The sequence below is a fragment of the Salmo trutta genome, chromosome 10, assembly GCF_901001165.1.
Source record: "Salmo trutta chromosome 10, fSalTru1.1, whole genome shotgun sequence".
Classification (NCBI taxonomy): domain Eukaryota; kingdom Metazoa; phylum Chordata; class Actinopteri; order Salmoniformes; family Salmonidae; genus Salmo; species Salmo trutta.
The window spans coordinates 5,560,573-5,582,578 of NC_042966.1; the positions used below are offsets into that span (position 1 = coordinate 5,560,573).

General features: G+C 39.5%; 1 protein-coding gene across 3 annotated transcripts in view; it reads left to right on the forward strand.

The window, feature by feature from the left end:
* ccdc186 (coiled-coil domain-containing protein 186) overlaps positions 1 to 22,006 on the forward strand; it is a 157,095-nt gene that overhangs the window by 74,351 nt on the left and 60,738 nt on the right. For all 3 annotated transcript variants that reach the window (XM_029764179.1, XM_029764180.1, XM_029764181.1), the window contains one exon: positions 21,340 to 21,444. In XM_029764179.1, coding sequence (XP_029620039.1) covers positions 21,340 to 21,444 — 105 coding nt within the window. The remainder of the gene's footprint in view (positions 1 to 21,339; positions 21,445 to 22,006) is intronic.

Below are 22,006 nucleotides of genomic sequence, written 5' to 3' on the forward strand. Positions count from 1 at the left end.
GTTTTACCTTTTTTATACGTTTGCAAAGATTTGTAAAAAAGTTTATTTTTTAAATCCATTTTAGAATAAGACTGTAACGTAACAAAATGTGGAAAAAACCAAGGGGTCTGAGTACTTTCCGAAGGCACTGTAATATAACTTTATTGTGACAAGGATGCAAGTCGTGTATACACATTTAGTTATTACGAAGCATTAGATCTCCACATTGGAGCCTGTACATTGAATATATTCATTGATTATGTATTCTACCTTGGCAAATAAATATGCAATTCAGGAATGAATGTCTTTTGAGATTATTTTCCAGTCATATCCAATACCAGGAGTATCAAACTCCAGTATTTGAGTGATGCTGTGTCTGCATGAATGTATTATAATTACACACTTCAACAGTGTTTACCAATCCTGGTCCTGGGACATCAATGGTTACACATTGTAACTATGCAATAGACTAGAAACATGATTTAACTAGCTTAAGGCAGATTTGTAATTCATATATATAGAAATAGAATTTTAAAAACAGTACACTACACTTCCTATGTGTCATGTAAATACTCTAAATCCGGTTAATCTTAATATCTAATTCCCTTCATCTGCATTGATCTGATAAACACAGGAGAGGTGTAGTGTTTCATCAAATGAGAGAATTTCAAAGAGTAGGGAATGTGAAACGCTTTATTGAATAAAGTTAATTATCCAAGTGTTGTAAATATGTACCTGCATTATAAATATTATAATTGTAATTTAATGAATACAAGTTAAATCTGTACTTCAATGCACATCTGGTGTGCATGATAAAAAACAGAGGAAGAAGGAGGAGGTGGGGAGAGAGGTGTAAAAGAAAGAAAAGGAAAGAGGTAAGAACAGAGGAGCAGTGCTGCTAAACATACTATTCTCTCAGTGCATCACAATTACATAATAGTGTCTCTTGTGGTGTGTCCTAACCAACCTTCGGGCCAACTAGGGGCCGACACTACCTTAACTTGTTTGGGATAGGGGGCAGCATTTTCACATCCGGATGAAAAGCGTGCCCAAAGTAAACTGCCTGCTACTCAGGCCCAGAAGCTAGGATATGCATAATATTGGTAAATGTGGATAGAAAACACTCTAAAGTTTCTAAAACTGTTAAAATAATGTCTGTGAGTATAACAGAATTTATTTGGCAGGTGAAACCCCAATGACAAATCAGCCAGGAAAATAATTTTTTGAGGTGACTGTTTTCCATTAGGTTTCTATGGGAACCTAGATTTCTGTGGCACTTGGTTGCAGTTCCTATTGCTTCCACGAGATGTCAACAGTCTTTAGAAATTGGTTGATGTTTTTCTTTAGAGAAATGAAGAAGTACGGCTTTTTAGAACGAGGGTCCAGCTGAGTGGACTATACTGTTTTGATGTGTGCTCCAGGTCACGCGCTAACACAGTTTATCCCCTCTTAAATTTTATTGATTTATTTACATTTTAAAATGCCTAAAGTTGGATTAAGAAAGTTGTTTGAAATGTTTGGACAGCGTTTACAGGTAACTTATTAGATATTTTGTAGTCATGCTGGGTGAGTTGGAACCGGTGTTTTTCTCAATCAAACGCGCCAAATAAATGGACATTTTGGAGATATAACGACGGAATTAATCGAACAAAAAAGGACCCTTTGTGATGTTTATGGGACATATTGGAGTGCCAACAGAAGAAGTTCTTCAAAGGTAAGGCATGAATTATATCGTTATTTCTGAGTTTTGTGTCGCGCCTGGCGGGTTGAAATGTGATTGTCATGTGTTTGTTTGATGGGGTGCTGTCTTCAGATAATTGCATGGTTTGCTTTCGCTGTAAAGCCTTTTTGAAATCTGACACGGTGGCTAGATGAACAAGAAGTTAAGCTTTAATTTGGTGTATTGCACGAAAGTTAAATATTTATAATAAAACATTTTTAATTTCGAGCTCTGCAATTTCACCGGATGTTGTTGAAATGTTCCGCTAGCGGAAGCCCTATCCCAAACAGGTTTTAAGAGCGGGTGAGGTGGCGATGACGGGACTGGGGGTTGGCATCCTCTCTCACATCAAAACATACCTGCAGACGAGAGACAAATGGAGACAGAGAGAGAACATGATTAAGCCTTGTTTATATATATATTTTTTTTATCCTAACACTGTCAGTCATCATAATCATCAGGAAGTGTGGGACTACTCCCACATTAACTGTGGGACTACTACCCTAACCTCTCACCTCTGATCATGCTATTAAGTCACTTCAGATGCCTGAGGGTTCACCGACACAGCTGATATAACCTATAGGATTTAGGGAGAAGGGGGGAGAGGGATGAAGTGAAGGAGAGAGACTATTTTGAAAATATGGTAGTTGAAGAGATGGTTTTTCCACAGGAATGTGTGTGTGGCCTCATCTGGTGTCCACACTAAGTGGCAGCAGAGTACTTTATACTGAAAAACATGCACAGACACACGAGGACAAACAATATAGTGTAGTTATAGAAATAATTAAGTGTCTCACTATTCTCCATGGTTGGTCCTCTTGCCTATTCTTTGAAGGTGGAAGGAGCCACAGTCATACACCTGAGCCTGCTTCCTGCACAACACAATCCATCAATCATATTGGTACACGAGTGTGTAGGTGTGGGTTATAGGGTGTCTAATTGTTTTAATGTGTGACTCTTGTGGTGGAATATTCTATTCAAGTGAGAAAGATTTAGTAATTTCTTCAAACAATCAACTTTATTCAATATTGATTAATTATTGCAATAATGAAACCATCGACCCAACAGTCTTGATGTGTAGGGCCGAGAGCCTAACTGATAATGAAAAAACAGATATTATTTAGGACCTAAAAATGCTTAGTCAGCCTGGTCCCAACCTTCCCATAAGCCACCTTGGTCCATCTCCTGGTTATCTGCACGGGATATTGTTTTACCCCCAACCCGGCTTAGTTTCCCAGATGCCAGGATGATGAGACAATGAGGCATTGTTCTAAACTCTTCCAGGCTCTCTCACTCTCGGGTCACACACACACACCACATCTTGTCTATGTAATGCCAACTTTAGGTTTTTATCACCAAGCCGTTGTCAGTTCAAGCTATCTCTAGCAAAACCCATTTTCCTTGACCATACGTCCAGACTAACTGCAGGAAGCTAGAGTGGAAACCGTCTCTTTAACAGTTGCCAGCCCAAGCTTCAAAAGACTCCTCTCAGTTAATTCAGAAAGGGAGAGAGAGAGAGTCCTAAGAGCCTTATTCTATTTCATAAAACAACCATTTGGTGCATAAATATAACAATCTTGTAATCCTGCTACCACACTCTTTTTTTCAAATGTCGCCTAAAATTACATACCCAAATCTAACTACCTGTAGCTCAGGCTCTGAAGCAAGGATATGCATTTTTGTGGTACCATTTGAAAGGAAACACTTTGAACTTTGTGGAAATGTGAAAGGAATGTAGGAGAATATAACACATTAGATCTGGTAAAAGATAATACAAAGAAAAAAAAACTTTTTTTTGTACTGTTTTGAAATGCAAGAAAGGCCATAATGTATTATTCCAGCCCAGGTGCAATTTAGATATTGTCCACTATATGGCAGCAGTGTATGTGCAAAGTTTTATGCTGATCCAATGAAACATTGCATTTCTGTAAAAGATTTTGTATCAAGACTGCCCAAATGTGCCTAATTTGTTTATTAATAGCTTTTCATGTTCAAAACTGTGCATTCTCCTCAAACAATAGCATGGTATTATTTCACTGTAATAGCTACTGTAAATTGGACAGTGCAGTTAGATTAGCATGAATTTAAGCTTTCTGCCAATATCAGTCATGTCTCTCCTGGGAAATGTTCTTGTTACTTACAACCTCATGCTAATCCCATTAGCCTACGTTAGCTCAACCGTCCCGCAGGGGACCCACCAATCCTAAAGTAGTTTTAAGAGCATGTTTTGTTTTTGTACCTAAACAGCACCCTCACCTGAGAAGTAAAAATCAAAGGGAGAGAAACGGTGAATTGAATAACTGCAGTTGACATAGCTAAGCTAAGTAAATGGAAGAATACTCTTATTGCAATGTGGATGGCTCTTAAAAGAGCCTTTGGTTGTGCATAGTATAGTCTATGGTGTTGCCAGGGAACATCACCCTCTTTGAAGAAATAGGAGGTGAAGATCTCCCGCACATGGATTGCCTCTCTTACTGCATTGGTGGACCCCATCCTTGAAACATCCTGCAGAGCAGCAGACCTTTCCTCAGGCACACGGCAGCGAGATGCAGATTCTCTCCTGGTCCTCGTGTCCATGAAGTTATGCAGGACACAGGTAGCCTTCACAAGCCCAAATTCCCCCAGGAGGCAGTCTCAGATGGCCCTGGTCACCCAACCGTGCAGTGCCCTACAGTGGTTCCTCCTGTGTGCTGCCACAGCATTCTGTGGCACGTCATTTAATAATCAGCCATTGTTACCATTAATGCTAGTTAGTGCTAGTTTGACCACCAGAGGGTATCTTTGAGAAGCATTTGATAGTCTTCAATATTGGCCGTACTAGAGAATTTAAAACCTTTTTTGTAAGAACATGGTATATAGGACTGATTTTAAGAAATTTGGCTTAATTAATTCGATTAATATTATGGTTTTTCCATTCAGAGAAAAACAAAACCCGAAGGGTTTCCGTTGGATGGAATGGAAAATATGGTGCTGTACAACGTGATTGTTGGGAGTAGGTTACAGGATTGGAGGATTCTAAATTGTTTGCCTTCATGAGACAACTTTGTTCCAATATTTCTTTAAATCAGTGATATTTATTCACCTAGTAATTTGTTATGGATCCATAACTAAATCAACATCTGCATTTTGAAAGTTTTTTTTTTCTCCTCCTATTTTGTTTTTTTAACACAATGTGGTTATTTGTTTATTAGGCTACTGTGCTCTGATATTCTGCGTTCTGGTACACTCAGATGAGTGTGTTCTGAAATCCGTGTAGATAGTAGGCTAGACACATGAAATTTTAAACAACGTTATTTTCTGATAAGAACAAGTTTATTGCATCCGCCGTGGAGCCCAGTTTCATAATATGACCATATTTCCCAGCTGCTTGCTGTCGTTTTGAAGTAATCGCGAAAAAACAGGCCTTATTTTAGTGCATTTTTCACCCTGCTAGCTCCTATTAGTTCTATTGAGCACCGTGGCACCAATTCGCCTTCCGAACGTTCTATTCCCAGCTTATTGTTCAACGTCACAATGCCTGCTTTGCTATTGTTGGCAATGAGACCTGCTCACGGTCATCCCATTGTTTCCTATGGGGGAAATATAGGCATGTCTGTTTATTTCCCCAAATATCTCGCAATGTGTATATTTTGATTTTTTTCAAGTCGGACGCCATTTTATTCATGAGAATCTCCTCTTTCTAATTGTGTAAGCCTGGGCAGCTAGCTCAGTTGTCATCAAATGCTAGCCCCAAAATACTTTTTGCCCTTGGAACGCTGAGCACCCCCCATTGTTTTCCTATGGAGAGGCATGCCGGTGTATTTCGCCAAATATCTCACTGTGTATATTTTGTTTTTTTCAAGTCGGGTGTAACCGGTGTGAAATGGCCAGCTAGTTAGCAGAGTGCACGCTAATCGCGTTTCAATCGGTGACGTCACTCACTCTGAGACCTTGAAGTAGTTGTTCCCCTTGCTCTTCAAAATCAGCGGGTTTTGTGGATCGATGGGTAACGATGATTCGAGGGTGGCTGTTGTCGATGTGTGCATAGGGTCCCTGGTTCGAGCCCAGGTAGGGGCGAGGAGAGGGACGGAAGCTATACTGTTACATATGGATAGAGTAGAATATAATAATTGTATTGTGCCTAGGATGCAAGTCCTATATACATGTATTGTAGTTATTACCACGCATGAGATTCCCACATTGTAGCCTGTACATTGAATATATTCACTGATCATGTACTCTTCCTTGGCAAATAAGGTGCAGTTCAGGTATGAATCTCTTTGAGACATTATTTTTCAGTCATATCAAACTTCATTATTTGAATGATGCTGTGTCTGCATGTATGTATTACAATTATACACTTCAACAGTGTTTACCGCTTCTGGGACATCAATGATTACACATTGTAACTATGCAATAGTGCTACTTAATGCGGAATTCTTGCCACGCAACCGAAGATGCTGCCATCTCCTACCAGCACACCCACAAGCGAGCCACTCAGGAGAAGAATGATGACGCGTGGAAGAGGGAAACGAATGAGATGGGAACAACAATTTGTTGCATAATTGGGTAGGGGGGCTAATAGCAGAACAATATACTATTCAACCTTTACTAAAGAATAGTCTAAAAGCCGAGCTAGGTGTGAAAACCCCCCCTCCTATCACAGACAAGATTTGCCCTAACGACCAAGGGGTAGCCTGCTTCTCAATGTAATAAAGTAATGACTTTTCAAATAAGGTACCTTACATGTTATGTTGGCTGCCAATTTGTTAGCTACGCTGTCCTTACGAACCACATTGCATATCATTACAGCAGTACTGTATGTACTGGTATGTTAGCTAGCTACCTAACGTTAGTAGTTATACATCAGTATATTAACTATAGGCTAACTAACTACCCAACGTTAATTGACTTGATTATTCTCGTCATTCTTAGCTTAGCTAAATGGTATAGTCGTTGTGCTTTCTCAATGAACATTCGGGTGCTTTCGTAAATTCGTTCTGGCTATCTATAGGCTGGACAATAGAATGAGTCAAAGTTCACCCAAGGCTGAAAAATTGCTTAAAACTTCTTAGGGATCAAATCCCGTTAACGGGATCGATTTGACAACAGCCAGTGAAAGTGCAGGGCGCCAAATTCAAACAACAGAAATCTCATAATTAAAATTCCTCAAACAGACAAGTATTATACACCATTTTAAAGATGGACTTCTTGTTAATCCAACCACAGTGTCCGATTTCAAAAAGGCTTTACGGTGAAAGCATACCATGCGATTATGTTAGGTCAGCGCCTAGTCACAAAAAAACATACAGCCGTTTTCCAGCCAGAGAGGAGTCACAAAAAGCAGAAATAGAGATAAAATTAATCACTAACCTTTGATGATCTTCATCAGATGGCACTCATAAGACTTCATGTTACACAATACATGTATGTTTTGTTCGATAAAGTTCATATTTATATCCAAAAATCTCAGTTTACATTGGCGCGTTATGTTCATTAATGTTTTGCTTCCAAAACAACCAGTGATTTTGCAGAGCCACATCAATTTACAGAAATACTCATCATAAACGTTGATGAAAGATACAAGTGTTATGCATTGAATTAAAGATAAACTTTTCCTTAATGCAACCGCTGTGTCAGATTTCAAACAAGCTTTACGGTGAAAGCACACCATGCGATAATCTAAGTACAGCGCTCAGCCACCAAAACAAGCCATACAGATACCCGCCATGTTGTGGAGTCAACAAAAGTCAGAAATAGTGTTATAAATATTCACTTACCTTTGATGATCTTCATCGGAATGCACTCCCAGAATTCCCAGTTCAAGAATAAATGTTTGTTTTGTTCGATAAAGTCCATAATTTATGTCCAAATACCTCCTTTTTGTTCACGCGTTTAGTTCACTATTCCAAATGCACAAGGCGCGGGTACTAAGTCCAGACGAAAAGTAAAAAAATTCCATTACAGTTTGTAGAAACATGTCAAACGATGTATAGAATCAATCTTCAGGATGTTTTTATCATAAATCTTCAATAATATTCCAACTGGACAATTCCTTTGTCTTTAGAAATGAGAGGGAACGGAGCTCATGCCCACGGCAGCGCGCGTGACTAAACTAAAGGCTTTCAGCCAGACCATTGGTTCAAACAGCTCTTATTCACTCCCCTTTCACAATTGAAGCCTGAAACAGCGTTCTAAAGACTGTTGACATCTAGTGGAAGCCTTAGGAAGTGCAATCTGACCAAATTTACACTGTATATTGGATAGGCAATCACTTAAACTACAAACCTCAGATTTCCCACTTCCTGGTTGAATTTTTCTCAGGTCGAAAGCCTGCCATATGAGTTCTGTTATACTCACAGACATCATTCAAACAAACATAAACTTATGCATATCTTAGCTTCTGGGCCTGAGTAGCAGGCAGTTTACTCTGGGCACACTTTTCATCCGAACGTTAATATACTGTCCCCCAGCCCAAATAGGTTAAGAACGTTGGCTAAACTGGAACAATAGTGTGAGCCCATAGCAAATTAATGGAATCGAACGTTCGCAGAGTCTGTTTTGACTGGAGTGATGCTTAATATTCCATGAAAAATGTATCCCTTTTTATTTTTCATTTTATAACTACAATCTGTTCGTCGGACGAAACTGGGGAAAAAAAACTACTTTTGTAGAAAGTAAACATCCGCACCTCGATGGTGTCAACTGTGCTAGCTACACATCCATAGGCATACAGTTATTTGTATCCTCTACTAAACAATAAGCAAGTACATAGTTAGCTAGCTATGTTACTTCAGCTGCATTGCAAGGCAAGCTTACACAATTGTACATTCAGTTTGCGATAAATGCTTTAGCTAGCTAGATTCTTTACATCCACTGTTTAACAAGACGAGAGCCTGGTTTGCTGGTTTTCTCAGGAGTCCCTAAAACATTAAACAACACTCCCAACACAAGCTAGCTGGCTAATGTTAGCTAGTAAGATAATTTATGAAAATCGCTATTTAGCAAGTTAACTTTGACAAAAAAATATATACACAAACATTTGTCTCTACATTAACTAACATTCCTCTCAATTGTACATTTTGTCAGCCATCTTCACCCAGGGACGGGTGGCTCACGTCAAAAAATCGTAATTGGGACCACTCTATATGATTGGTCATATAAAAACCTTGAGACCGAAATGCATAATGAGTGCTCTAACTCCCCCTTGTGGTGGTCTAGAGCAATGAAGCCCTGACGCTAGGTACCTCTAAGTCCTGCGGTGCAAGCTCACAACTTTTAAAGGAGGAACCACTGTACACGGTAACTGTAGGCAATCATTTTGAAGGGATCTCCAGTTGCAAGGTATCTGTAGGAATATTGAAGATAATGTAATTATTAGAATTTTACATCACCAGGTCATTGTGGATTACTAAAGTATAATATATATTATAGCAAATCATGATAATGTTGGATAGATAGGTGCATGTGCGCACATGTGCATATGACATTAGCAGGATCATATCAAGGATAGCATCACAAATTAACACATAAATAACACTTGATGGATACACATGCTGCGTTAGCACTGTTACAAGATCTAAATGAAAACGACTCAGAAGGTGGGGAAGACATTAATAATAACATCTCTGATAACTATTATTCTGATTCTGAGCCACAGCCTGAACCTACACCTCCGAGGCCTAAGCGCTAAAAAGCGTGAACGATGCGCACTGAGCAGGTGCCCGTGCCACCACCAAATTAAAAGGTGAGAGGCAGGAGAGTGGAAAGGACGACATCGTTGGGACAGAACGAGCCACGGTCCGATTATCAAAACAAAATGTCATCACTGAGAGAGCAGGCTCTACGTCTCAAGCAAAAAACATCAGCAACGCACTCACCAGCTTTTGTTGTTTTGTGACATGGTACGGCACATCAGGCACTGTACTGTGGCTGACGTGCACAGGGAGCAAGGAGACACTGCCTGGTGTACAGACTAGTCAAATGTTTGGATTTATTTAGATTTCAAGGCACACTAAACCAGCATGGCAACCACAGCATTCTGCAGCGATACGCCATTCCATCTGGTTTGTGCTTAGTGGGACTATCCTTTTTTTTTCAACAGGACAATGACCCAACACATCTCCAGGCTGTGTAAGGGCTATTTGATCAAGGAGAGTGGTGGAGTGCTCCATCAGATGACCTGGCCTCCACAATCACCCGACCTAAACCCAATTGAGATGGTTTGGGATGAGTTGGACCACAGAGTGAAGGAAAAGCAGCCAACAAGTGCTCAGCAGATGTGGGAACTCCTTTCAAGACTGTTGGAAATGCATTCCAGGTGAAGCTGGTTGAGAGAATGCCAAGAGTGTGCAAAGATGTCATCAAGGCAAAGGGTGGCTACTCAAATATAACATCTATTTTGATTTTTTTAACACTTTGTTTTGGTTACTACATGATTCTATATGTGTAATTTCATCATTTGGATGTCTTCACTATTATTCTACATTGTAGAAAATAGTAAAAAATAATGAGTAGGTGTGTCCAAACTTTTGACTGAATATTGAAACTCAGAATTAGTATTATAAATATTCTCTTACCTTTGCTGATCTTCGTCAGAATGCACTCCCAGGACTTCAACTTCCACAAGAAATGTTATTTTTGTTCGAAATAATCCATATTTGTCCAAATACCTCCGTTTTGACTTGTGCGTTCAGATCACTATCCTAAGGCATAATGCGCGAGCGCAATACCAGAGGCAAAAAGTCAAATAGTTCCATTACCGTTCGTAGAAACATGTCAAACGTTGTTTACAATCAATCTTTAGGGTATTTTTAACGTAAAATTTTTAATGCGATAATATTCCAACCGGACAATAGCGTATTCATTCCAGGAGAAAAAGAAGGAACGGCGCACTCGAGGACTCGCACATCACCAAGCCCTTTGTCCTCAGGCAGTCCACTCATTGACTGAGCTACTATTTTCTGCCCAGTAACAGGAGAAAGATGAAAAGACTTTCTGAAGGCTGTTGACAGCCAATGGAAGCCTTAGGAAGTGCAACGTGACCCCACAGACACTGTAGTTTTGATAGGGATTCAAAAGAAGAACTACAATTCTCAGATTTCCCACTTCCTGGTTGGAATCTTCTCAGGTTTTTGCCTGCCATGTGAGTTCTGTTATACTCACAGACATCATTCAAACAGTTTTAGAAACTTCAGAGTGTTTTCTATCCAAATCTACTAATACTATGCATATGGGACGCATATGCAAGCGTCCCACTGGCCCAGAGATGTTAACCTCTCTAGGGTATGTGGGACGAAATCGTCCCACCTACTCAACAGCCAGTGGAATCCCGTGGCGCGATATTCAAATACCTTAGAAATGCTATTACTTCAATTTCTCAAACATATGACTATTTTACACCATTTTAAAGACAAGACTCTCGTTAATCTAACCACACTGTCCGATTTCAAAAAGGCTTTACAACGAAAGCAAAACATTAGATTGTCAGCAGAGTACCCAGCCAGAAATAATCAGACACCCATTTTTCAAGCTAGCATATAATGTCACAAAAACCAAAACCACAGCTAAATGCAGCACTAACCTTTGATGATCTTCATCAGATGACACTCCTAGGACATTATGTTATACAATACATGCATGTTTTGTTCAATCAAGTTCATATTTATATCAAAAAACAGCTTTTTACATTAGCATGTGACGTTCAGAACTAGCATACCCACCGCAAACTTCCGGTGAATTTACTAAATTACTCACGATAAACGTTCACAAAAAACATAATTATTTTAAGAATTATAGATACAGACCTCCTTTATGCAATCGCGGTGTCCGATTTTAAAATAGCTTTTTGGCAAAAGCACATTCTGCAATATTCTGAGTAGATAGCTTGCCATCACGGGCTAGCTATTTTGACACCCACCAAGTTTAGCACTCACCAAACTCAGATTTACTATAAGAAAAATTAGATTACCTTTGCTGTTCTTCGTCAGAATGCACTCCCAGGACTTCTACTTCATCCACAAATGTTGTTTTGGTTCAAAATAATCCATAGTTGTTCAAATATCCTCTGTTTTGTTCTTGAGTTCAAGACACTATCCGAACGGTGACGCGTATCGTGACAAAAAAATTCTAAATATTCTATTACCGTACTTCGAAGCATGTCAAACGCTGTTTAAAATCAATTTTTATGCGATTTTTCTCGTAAAATAGCGATAATATTCCGACCGGGAAACGTCCTTTTCCGTTCAAAGACTCAAAATCTAAAATGGACTCTTCACATGCATGCGCGCACCCGTCTCATTGTTCTCAGATCGACCACTATCCAAATGCGCTACTGTTTTTCAGCCATGGGCTTCAAAGTCATCATTCAACGTTCTGGCGCCTTCTGAGAGCCTATGGCAGCCTTAGGAAGTGTCACGTTACAGCAGAGATCCTTTGTTTTCAATAACGAGAGTGTAGAAGGCCAAGAAATGGTCAGAGAGGGCACTTCCTGTACAGAATCTTCTCAGGTTTTGGCCTGCCAAATGAGTTCTGTTATACTCACAGACACCATTCAAACAGTTTTAGAAACTTTAGGGTGTTTTCTATCCAAATCAAACAATTATTTGCATATTCTAGTTTCTGGGCAGTAGTAATAACCAGATTAAATCGGGTACGTTTTTTATCCGGCCGTGCAAATACTGCCCCCTATCCCCAACAGGTTAACAATAACATTTAAATTGGGCCTAACTGAATGTTGAGTTTGTTTTAATTTAGAACAACAATAGTGTAATGAGTTTGTGTTATGCATATTTATCAGCGTTGGCGCTCATGTTAATAATTTGACTGCTCACCTTGCGGGTTGATATCATTCTCTTTTACATTTTACATCGTAAAAAGAAGCTGTTACTATGGCTGTTACAGTGACTGTATTACCGCCTCACCGGCAGGCACGAGCCAGGTGTCTGTTTAGTTACGGTAAGTAGGCTTCTCCAAGCTATGATGCTGCTGATGGTCATTAGTAGCCTGCCAAACCTCCTCTGCCTGTTACTCAGCACTCTATTGTCCCCCTAATCATTCTGACATCAATGTAAATGTACTCGAAAATCTAATCAAACACTTCACGAGAGTGTATGAGCTCATGTTGCACAACATTTCTATAGGCTTTGCAATTGCAGGAGAAAACAGAGTGATGGCCTCTATTTAAAAAGAGGAGGATCCCATCAGCTTTCTATAGGCTAGGCCTACTATATTTATCAACTTTCCTAGTATTAAGCACATTGTTTCTCTTTACAACAGTATAGTCTACCTGGCTGGCATGAAAATGAACCATGGGAAAAGCATCCTCCATTTGCTATTTAAGTGCATAGATGACATGTGTTTATTTCAGAGACATGTGCATAATGGTCCATTCTAAATCAAAACAAAGGTCACACACTTATTTAGTATATGTAAAGACAAGATTAAGGCCTATATGTTTTGATCAGGTTTGTATCACAACTAAAGTGGCCAAATACCTTCTTAAAATGAAGCACATTAATCTGCTTTACAACGAGTGTACAGCCTAACTGGCATACATACACAGTGCGTGAGTTTCAAGTTTGGGGATGACCATTTTCACCATATAAATGCACCTTTATAATAAAAGCATTACATGCATAAATGCATTTGTGGTCACTTTTGAGAATAGTGTTTTCCTGCTAATGGAGCATTTGCCCTTATTGCCTACTGCCATGTGTGCATTGCTGCGCTTATAATGTGTAGAAATAGCCGAATCGTTTGTCAACATTTTAAGCTTAACGTTCTGATCTGTTGTGTCAGGCTCATTGCTTAAAACAGTTTTTTTGATGCTAGTGGTTGTATTAATTTGGGATCTAGAGCATCCCACAACTGTCCCAAACTGTTTGCAATATGTATTTCTCGCACAGAATAGAATGGGCCAACTTTTGTACTATGAGGGATAGTAGATTGACATAGGCTAGTGCTTTTGCTGTTCATTAGGCCTACTCATCTTGTAGGCTGACGAAAAGTAAATGTGGACAGTTCTTCCAATATCTTCAATATGCGCCTCGGAATTGGATAAGGACGCACGCAGTTGCTTCCCCGATGTGTCTGTCTTCACTTGTAGCCTGTGAGAAGGCCCGATCACATGATGGAGAGGCATGTGAGTGAGAGGTGCTTCGGCATGCTGCCGGGAGAAAGGATTTATAGTTATTATACTCAGCCCAAGGACAAAACGGCCACTGGTACAGCCACACAAAGGGGATGCAGCCAGGAAATTTGAGACATTATCAAGTGCTTGTCAAATTGTGAATGAGGCACAAATGAAGTACGTACAGCCTGCACAAAAACCAAGCTTAATGAGCGGGAAACAAACAATGCCAGTCAGCTTGCACAGCCGGCCCATCGAAACTACATCTAAACTATACTGAAATTAATTTTACACGAGTTAGCCTATAGACTAGATTAAATCTATACTAATCTGATGAGTGACAATATTAGGCCTACCAGTTATCAAATTGTACATGAAGAGATGGGCGCATCTGCTACTTTACAGATGCAGGGAAAGGATCATCACTTTATTAAATCCTCCTTCGGAGTCACATGCAGGTAAACATTTGATTTCTATAATTAGAAAGAGTATAGTGCCGTTTGGGTATTAAATAATTATACTTTTTTTTTAATTGAACCTTTATTTAACTAGGCAAGTCAGTTAAGAACAAATTCTTATTTACAATGACGGCCTAGGAACAGTGTGTTAACTGCCTTGTTCACGGGCCGAACAACAGATTTTTACCTTGTCAGCTCGGGGATTTGATCTAAAACTGGCCCAACGCTCTAACCGCTAGGCTACCTGCCGCCCCAAATATTGTGTGTACATACATACATACATACATACATACATACATACATACATACATACATACATACATACATACATACATACATACATACATACATACATACATACAGGGCACATTTGTAAAATGTATGTTTTCCCTGTTAAAATAAAGGTAAAAAAATAAATATATATATTGGTTGAAATGAGACACCTTAAGTCATTCATAATACATCGATAAAGACTATACCATGTGACACTGTACTTACTTTAAAGTCAGACACCTTTGCATATCGGAAGAGCAAGATGTCGCCAACAGAGAGGGTCGCCTCGCTTCTAGTCCTTAGGAAACTTTGCAGTATTTAGTTTTTTTATGTATTATTTCTTACATTGTTAGCCCAGAAATCTTAAGATTTGACTTTAAAGGATCTTTAGGGTTGAGGCGTGTAGGCTTAGTCACCAGCTGGGTTAGGTTTAGATCATTACATGTTTTTTTTTAGATTGGCAAATGCAAGCTTCAGACAATCTTAATTTAGGTAACTCGTGGTAACTTCTGATTTAGTAAAAGACGACAACAAACTAGTTAACTCCTCGAGTGCACAAAGGTTAGTCGAGGGAGGATGGTAGACCCCTATGGATACATTCCCTTGTCCTAAAGATATTAGGACAAGGGAAATGGATTTCAGTAAAGAGACAGAGAAATTATTTGTTATAAAAATGGCCACTCCACCACCTCTACCCTGTCTCTCAGCTCTGAACGCATGAAGATTCCCAGATATCCAAGTTTCAGTAAATACCAGAATGTCTAGATACATCTGCGTAGCCCAGATCTTGATGTAATCCACTTCAGGAAGTAAGCTCATAGTGTTCAGATGCATCAACCGAAGTCCTTTACGATTTTTAAAGTCACATGGAAACTCCTACTCAAACAACTTACGTTCAATAGGCGGTTGCACGCCCTGTCTGATGGTTGATATGTGACCGACCGGCTGAAATCGGTCTTATGTAGAAAAATGTGAAGTTGTTTTTTTTACATTGGATAAAAGTAGAGACTCAGAGCTACAAAATGGTATATCATGCACTGCATTTTTGAGGAACAATGGGAAAGTAATTCTGGTTTGAAAGTTGACAAACTTGTAAACTCACTTTTGAGAAAATGGCCTTTGAGTGCTTTAGTACGTACTAGAGAGCTCTCCTTTGTCTACAACCATTCAACATTGTTCACACCCTCTTAAGCCAGCCCCACCCATCTCTTTAAGTATTGTCATGTGCTAAACGGGGAGTAGTGTAGTAAAGATTAAGACTAAACATTGTAAAAGTAGTAGCCTACAATAAGGAAAGATTCCAGGTAAACAAAGTGTCCAGATAAAAATATGTTGCACATTTTAGATGACACTTACCCAGACACACTTGTCTAAATTGATGGGTCTTGTGAAAGAAATGCTATAAACCCCAGCCACATCTAGCTAAGTGGATGGGTCTCTACAGAAGGTGTAAACGGTACAGCCAAATGGTTACTTGCATAGTAGCAATATCAGAAATAGATAGTGTCAATATAAATAAAATCATATACAGTATGTACAAGAATAATAACAATATCAGTGATAGATGAGGTAGTTATATGCAGAAAATCAGGGAAAAAGTGTCCGAGCAGCAGGATAAAATATAGTAGCAGCAACGTATGGCGTCTGTGTTAGGAGAGATTCATTTGAATAGAAGCACTGCAGATAATACTGGTGACTGGTCTGACCAAACCACGCATGAACAAGGGAATCTATATTCGGAGAGACAGTTTCTGTCCTGCCCTGGACTTTGGTGCAGGGCATGTAATGTCCATAGCGTCTATGTCGCAAAACTCCCTGATCTTCTCAAAAACATACTTTTGTCCAGCTGTGTCCAGTCCAGGTGGTGCTTGTACAGGCAGACCATCTATGGGAGGAAGGATGTCAGCGTTGTGCAATAGTCTGAAGTCTGGTCCCGACTGAGTCCGAACGCTCCTTGGCGACAACAACACCAGGCTCCAGAGCATCGAAGCTGTAAAACAGGAAATAACAAAAAAAAATAAGACATCAATTAACCTCCCAAGTTTAGATAAGAAGAATAACCTCATACAATGCAAGGAAAATTATATTCACCTGAAGTGCTGGTACTGCTTGAACTGTGGCAGCGGCCTGAAGTACGGAGTCAGGTGTTGTTGCCAGCCATAGCTGTCAAGCTTTCCGTACCATCCTCCAGTCCAACCAGCTGTGGGATGTTGACCTCTGTCACAGTGCTGTCCTTCACAACACCAGCAATCTCAGACTAAGTGTTCACTCTGGTCTTTCTGAACTGCTGCTTGATGAGGCTGAAGCACCAGTCGGGGGCAAACTTGGTGTGGCCTGTGATCAGGAAGTGAAGGTCCAGACTGTGGTGGAGCTTGTGCATGGTCCGCCAGGTACAATACCAGAGCACAAACTTGTTCTTGTTTTGGCCACTGCAGTTATCACAATTCAGGTCCACACGTGTTTCGCCAACTCCGTAGTTGGTGAAGAAATGGTGCATGTAGTTGATGACTGCACTGCTGCCTTTGCTGGATGACATGCCTTCATCAATCAAGTAGTTGACTTGTTGTGGTATTCCTTCACAGCAGACACAGAACAAGCCGCACTTCCGATGGGTTAAAAAGTTGATGGGACCTGGCTGCATAGCGTCAGAAGGATAGTGCACCTGCAAACAACAAAAGAACATTAGGATAAGTTAATGAAAAGAAAAAGTAATGTAAAACGTAATTTTTTATGTATCATTATCAGGTAAGTTTCACTTACCTCAAAATGTGCAGAGCATGATCCATAATAAATACAAATACAATACCGCATACAGAAACTGAAATGGTCCACCCACCCACACACAGTGTGGTGAAGAAGGCACAACAGCGCCTCTTCAACCTCAAGAGGCTGAAGAAATTTGGCTTGGCACCTAAAACCCTCAAACTTTTAGATGCACGAGAGCATCCTGTCGGGTTGTATCATCGCTTGGTACAGCAACTGCATCGCCCGCAACCGCAGGGTTCTCCAGAGGGTCGTGTGGTCTGCCCAACGCATCACCGTTGCATTTGGCAGACTGTTAAATAGCCATCACTAGCACAGTAAGGCTGCTGCCTATATACATAGACTTGAAATCACTGGCCACTTTAATAAATGGAACACTAGTCACTTTAATAATGTTTACATATCTCGCATTACTCTTCTCATATGTTTATGCTGTATTCTATACTATTCTACTGTATTGTAGTCTATGCCACTCTGACATTTCTCGTCCATATATTTATATATTCTTAATTGCAATCCTTTACTTAGACTTGTGTATATTGGGTATATGTTGTGAAATTGTTAGATATTACTGCATTGTCGGAGCTAGAAACACAAGCATTTCGCTACACCCGCAATAACATATGCTAAACACATGTATGTGACCAATACAATTTGATTTGATTTGAAACATCTTGGAAACTGGAAGTGATAACACACCTAAAATGATAAAACACAGCCCGACTACACGTACCTCTGGAAAATACAGAAATAATGTGAGATCAATAAAAGTAGTGCCAGTCATGTTGGAGGTCAATTAAATAATCAAAACGTGTTATTTATGCTTTACATACCAAGTGTTGTCATTTATTCCTTGTAGAGATGCCACACTGCTGCTTTTGTCACATGGGATGGCATCAGCTTTCCATCAAAGTGTTTGTGTCCTGGGTGGCTTCCTGGTAACCCTATTGCATTATCCTCTGCGTAGTTGTTGAAGTTCACCACTCGCTGCAAGTCCTCATGCTTCAGGTGTTACATGTCCTTGTTTGGGCTAGCTCTATTTTTGATGGGAGGCATTAGACCATTCTTGTTGTATGACTGGCGGAGGAGAGTCAGGCGTGTTCTACTGATGCTGAAAGACAAATTCCAGATATAAATATTTTGGCATTATTATACAATAGATAGCCGTAATCGCCGTCAGACACACCTGGCTATTTTGATGGGTCATGTAATCATCTCTCGAAGTGGAGTCTTTTGTTTAGACATGCTAGCTAAACAATGAACCATAATCCTAATCCACATTAGGCTATAACTAGCAATGCAAAATGGAATTCTGAAATAACATTACTACACACAGATCATAAACGTAGCTAGCGAGAAAGCCATCTAACGTTAGCTAGCTAGCTAACAGTCAGCTTTAACTTGGGGTCTTTTGTTTAGCTATCTCCATGTTTAAACAATTAACCATAATCCTAATCCATAGAATACTAGCAATACAAACCGATTGTCATAGCTAGCTAAAGTTAACCAAATAGGTTCAATGTTAGCTAGTTAGCTAGCTAACATTAGGCTATAACTAGCAATCCGGAATTGACATTCTGAGAGATCATTACTACACACAAATCATAAACGTAATGTTAGCTAGCTAACAGCATGCTTTAACTAGCAACTTACCTTGGCTTATTGCAGCCGCAAGGTCCTTTTGACACTGCAATCGCCTGCCACGATGGAGTCAGCCTGCCACGCAGTTTCCTCATGGATTGCAATGAAATCAGCCATAATCAGTGTCCAAAAAGGCAGATTACAGATTGTTATGAAGACTTCAAATCGGCCCTAATTAATCGTCCATGCCGATTAAATCGGTTGACCTCTAATAGTCAAGTCTTTTAAGTTTTAATACACGTTTCATAAAAAAAGAAAGCCTTGTTAGACAGAATTACCTACTGACCAGCTCACATAGACAGAAGCCCTCTATATGGCAGACCAATCCAAACTCATCTCTCAGCATGTCCAGCCCACTCATTATCTCAGCCAATCATGGGTAGCGGGAAGGTTGCTGACTTTTTCTGTGTCTTAACCAATTAGGCTCGTAATTTAACAATTGTATTCGTATTTACAGATGGCATACAAGTTTGTAATTAAGGCAGATGAAAGTTCACATGTTCAAGAAGGCATTTCTGCCCCAAAAAACATTTTGATAAAAAAAGAATTACGTTCAAACGGCTCTCTTGTGAAGTAGTGACCCGCAACATACGTCTAGACTCCTGAAACAGATTACATATTGATATGGCTTTAAGATTGCATACAGCTGCATAATTTGGTCTATCCCTATTACTAATATAGGAAGGGGAAGATATCGGAATTACTTTTCCAAGGTTCGCACCATAGGGCCTGAGGCCGCAGCCAATATAAACCACTATCCGTGCAACTTATTATGTGACTTGATAAGCACATTTTTACTCCTGAACTTATTTAGGCTTGCCATAGTAAAGGGGTTGAATACTTATTTACTCAAGACATTTGAGCTTTTCATATTTTATTAATTTGTAAATTAGGCCAGTGACCCCAAAAATCTCTGTTTAATCAGTTTTACATTTAGCCTGTAACGCAACAAAATGTCTAAAAAGTCAAGGGGTGTGAAGACTTTCTGAAGCCATACAAAATTCACTGTGTTTTGTTCAAAGAATATCAACATATTGTTTTCATCAGAAGAGAAAAGGTTGTAAATGTGTTAACTGTTTCCGGAAATCAGTAATACTACTGCACAAAATTGTAAATGGATTCATCATTAGTAAATCATATACAATATAGGAAAAGATCTAGTCAATGGGGATGTGTCTAATTTTGATGGTTATTTTACAACATTGAGGACATGCAAAGATACAGAGAATTAAGTTGGGTTAGTTGGTGAGTGAAAAAAGATTTACATTTATTGAGGAGTTCTAATTTTTTTTTTAACGTTACATTTTTTCAACAAGCCTTTTCTCATGGCATGCTCATGAAACTGTAAACACACTGGCTAGCTAGCACACTAGAGCCCGCTAGCGCACTGGACAGCTAAATAAAAAAATGTATATATGTTATCTGTCTAAATTGGAAAAACACTTGAGTTGCTAAATGGAAGCTACCGAAACTAGTGCGTCTTTTTCACTGTTCACCACATACTCCCGTTTCAACAGGGGGTTATTCCCTTAATATTGGGAGTTGACACATACAGTTAACAGCATTAGAAAGCAAAAATTATTCCCCTTTTAACCAAGTTACCCGCATTTGGCAGGCGTACATTTTCCCCCCTGTGTTTAATATGTGAGTTTAAACTAGGTGTTCAGGCTTTTGTTCAAAATGAAAGTAAATTAATCTGATGAAAATAAGCTCTTTGCTTTTATGAACACAATGTAGGGAGAATTATTGTGTTATATATTGCCTTGTTTCTTTGTTATTGTGTGATGCACATGAACAAATAGAACACTATAGTCAACGCAAAGTAACGGTTTTCTTCGGGACCAAATTTCACCTGCCAGATTCCACCAGCCTGACTGTTCAGTTTGCCTTACCCCCGGGCCATCAGGCAACCGTTAATGTCAACCCCTGCAATGTAATTGTAATTGGTTTGTGATTGTTCCATCGGTATAATCTTTGTGAAATTGTTTGGTGAAATAGGAATAAAAGGAGAGTAGCCAAATTACCAAAAATCTGCAAATTTTGATGGTTGTATTTGTGTGACTGCATTTTTGATTGACTGCAAAGAAATGTTGATTTAAATGGGATTTTTTTATTAAGACAAGCTAACTTTGTTTTGTCAACTTGACCCAAGTGGTATGTATGTTTGATCATCTTTTTGTTGGCAGTCGTGTTCTTTTGTGGAATGTATTTGCAATTTTAATGGTACCATTTTATTTTTGATGGCAACTACATTTTGAAAATACATTTACTGTTTTGCAAAAAGCCACAGTTCTGTGTCGTGAGTACAGTGTTTTGAAAATGTATGACATTGTTCACAAAATGCTTGTCCGTGAATGCAAAAACTGTAACCCTTCACTGGCTTCTTCTTACCACAGGAGACTAAAGTTAAGCTACGAGAGACCACGGCCAAACTCACCCAGGCCAAGGAGGAGACGGAGCAGATCCGCAAGAACTGCCAGGACATGATCCGCACATATCAGGTGTGTGTCTGTGTGTTTTCAAAGATGGAAAACCTGTGTTGATGAGCTTTATTAGAAATCCAAGAAAGTATCATGTGACTTATATTCTGAAATCAGGCTAGTTTCTGTCCACTAGGGGCCAGTAGAGGGCTGTGTCCTTTCATATGCCATCTGGTGCTGTATTATGTAGCAAGCAACATGCAATCGGGGTGCAGATTTCTGCCTTTTAGAGCACAATGAATAAGATTACATGGCCATGGAGGGGACCTGATCCAAGATCAGCAATCCGACTCTGAGATGGTTAATACAGATGGCCCAAGATCTTTGCTTTGGAATTTATGTTTATTCAGTGTTTTACATTAGCGCCGGCTGTCGGCAAATAGGCCAGTTACAGACGGCTACATTTTCCACTTCATAGTAACTTAAAAGTTAATTTAAAAGTTTCAATTCACCAGTCCGTTTTGTTCTGAACAGAATGATAATTTTTTTTGTTCTATTCCACTGCTCCGACCAGCAAAGTTCTGAACTGGTTCGAACCCCCAAAAAGTACCGGTTTATATCATTCCTTTCTGTTCCTTTTTAC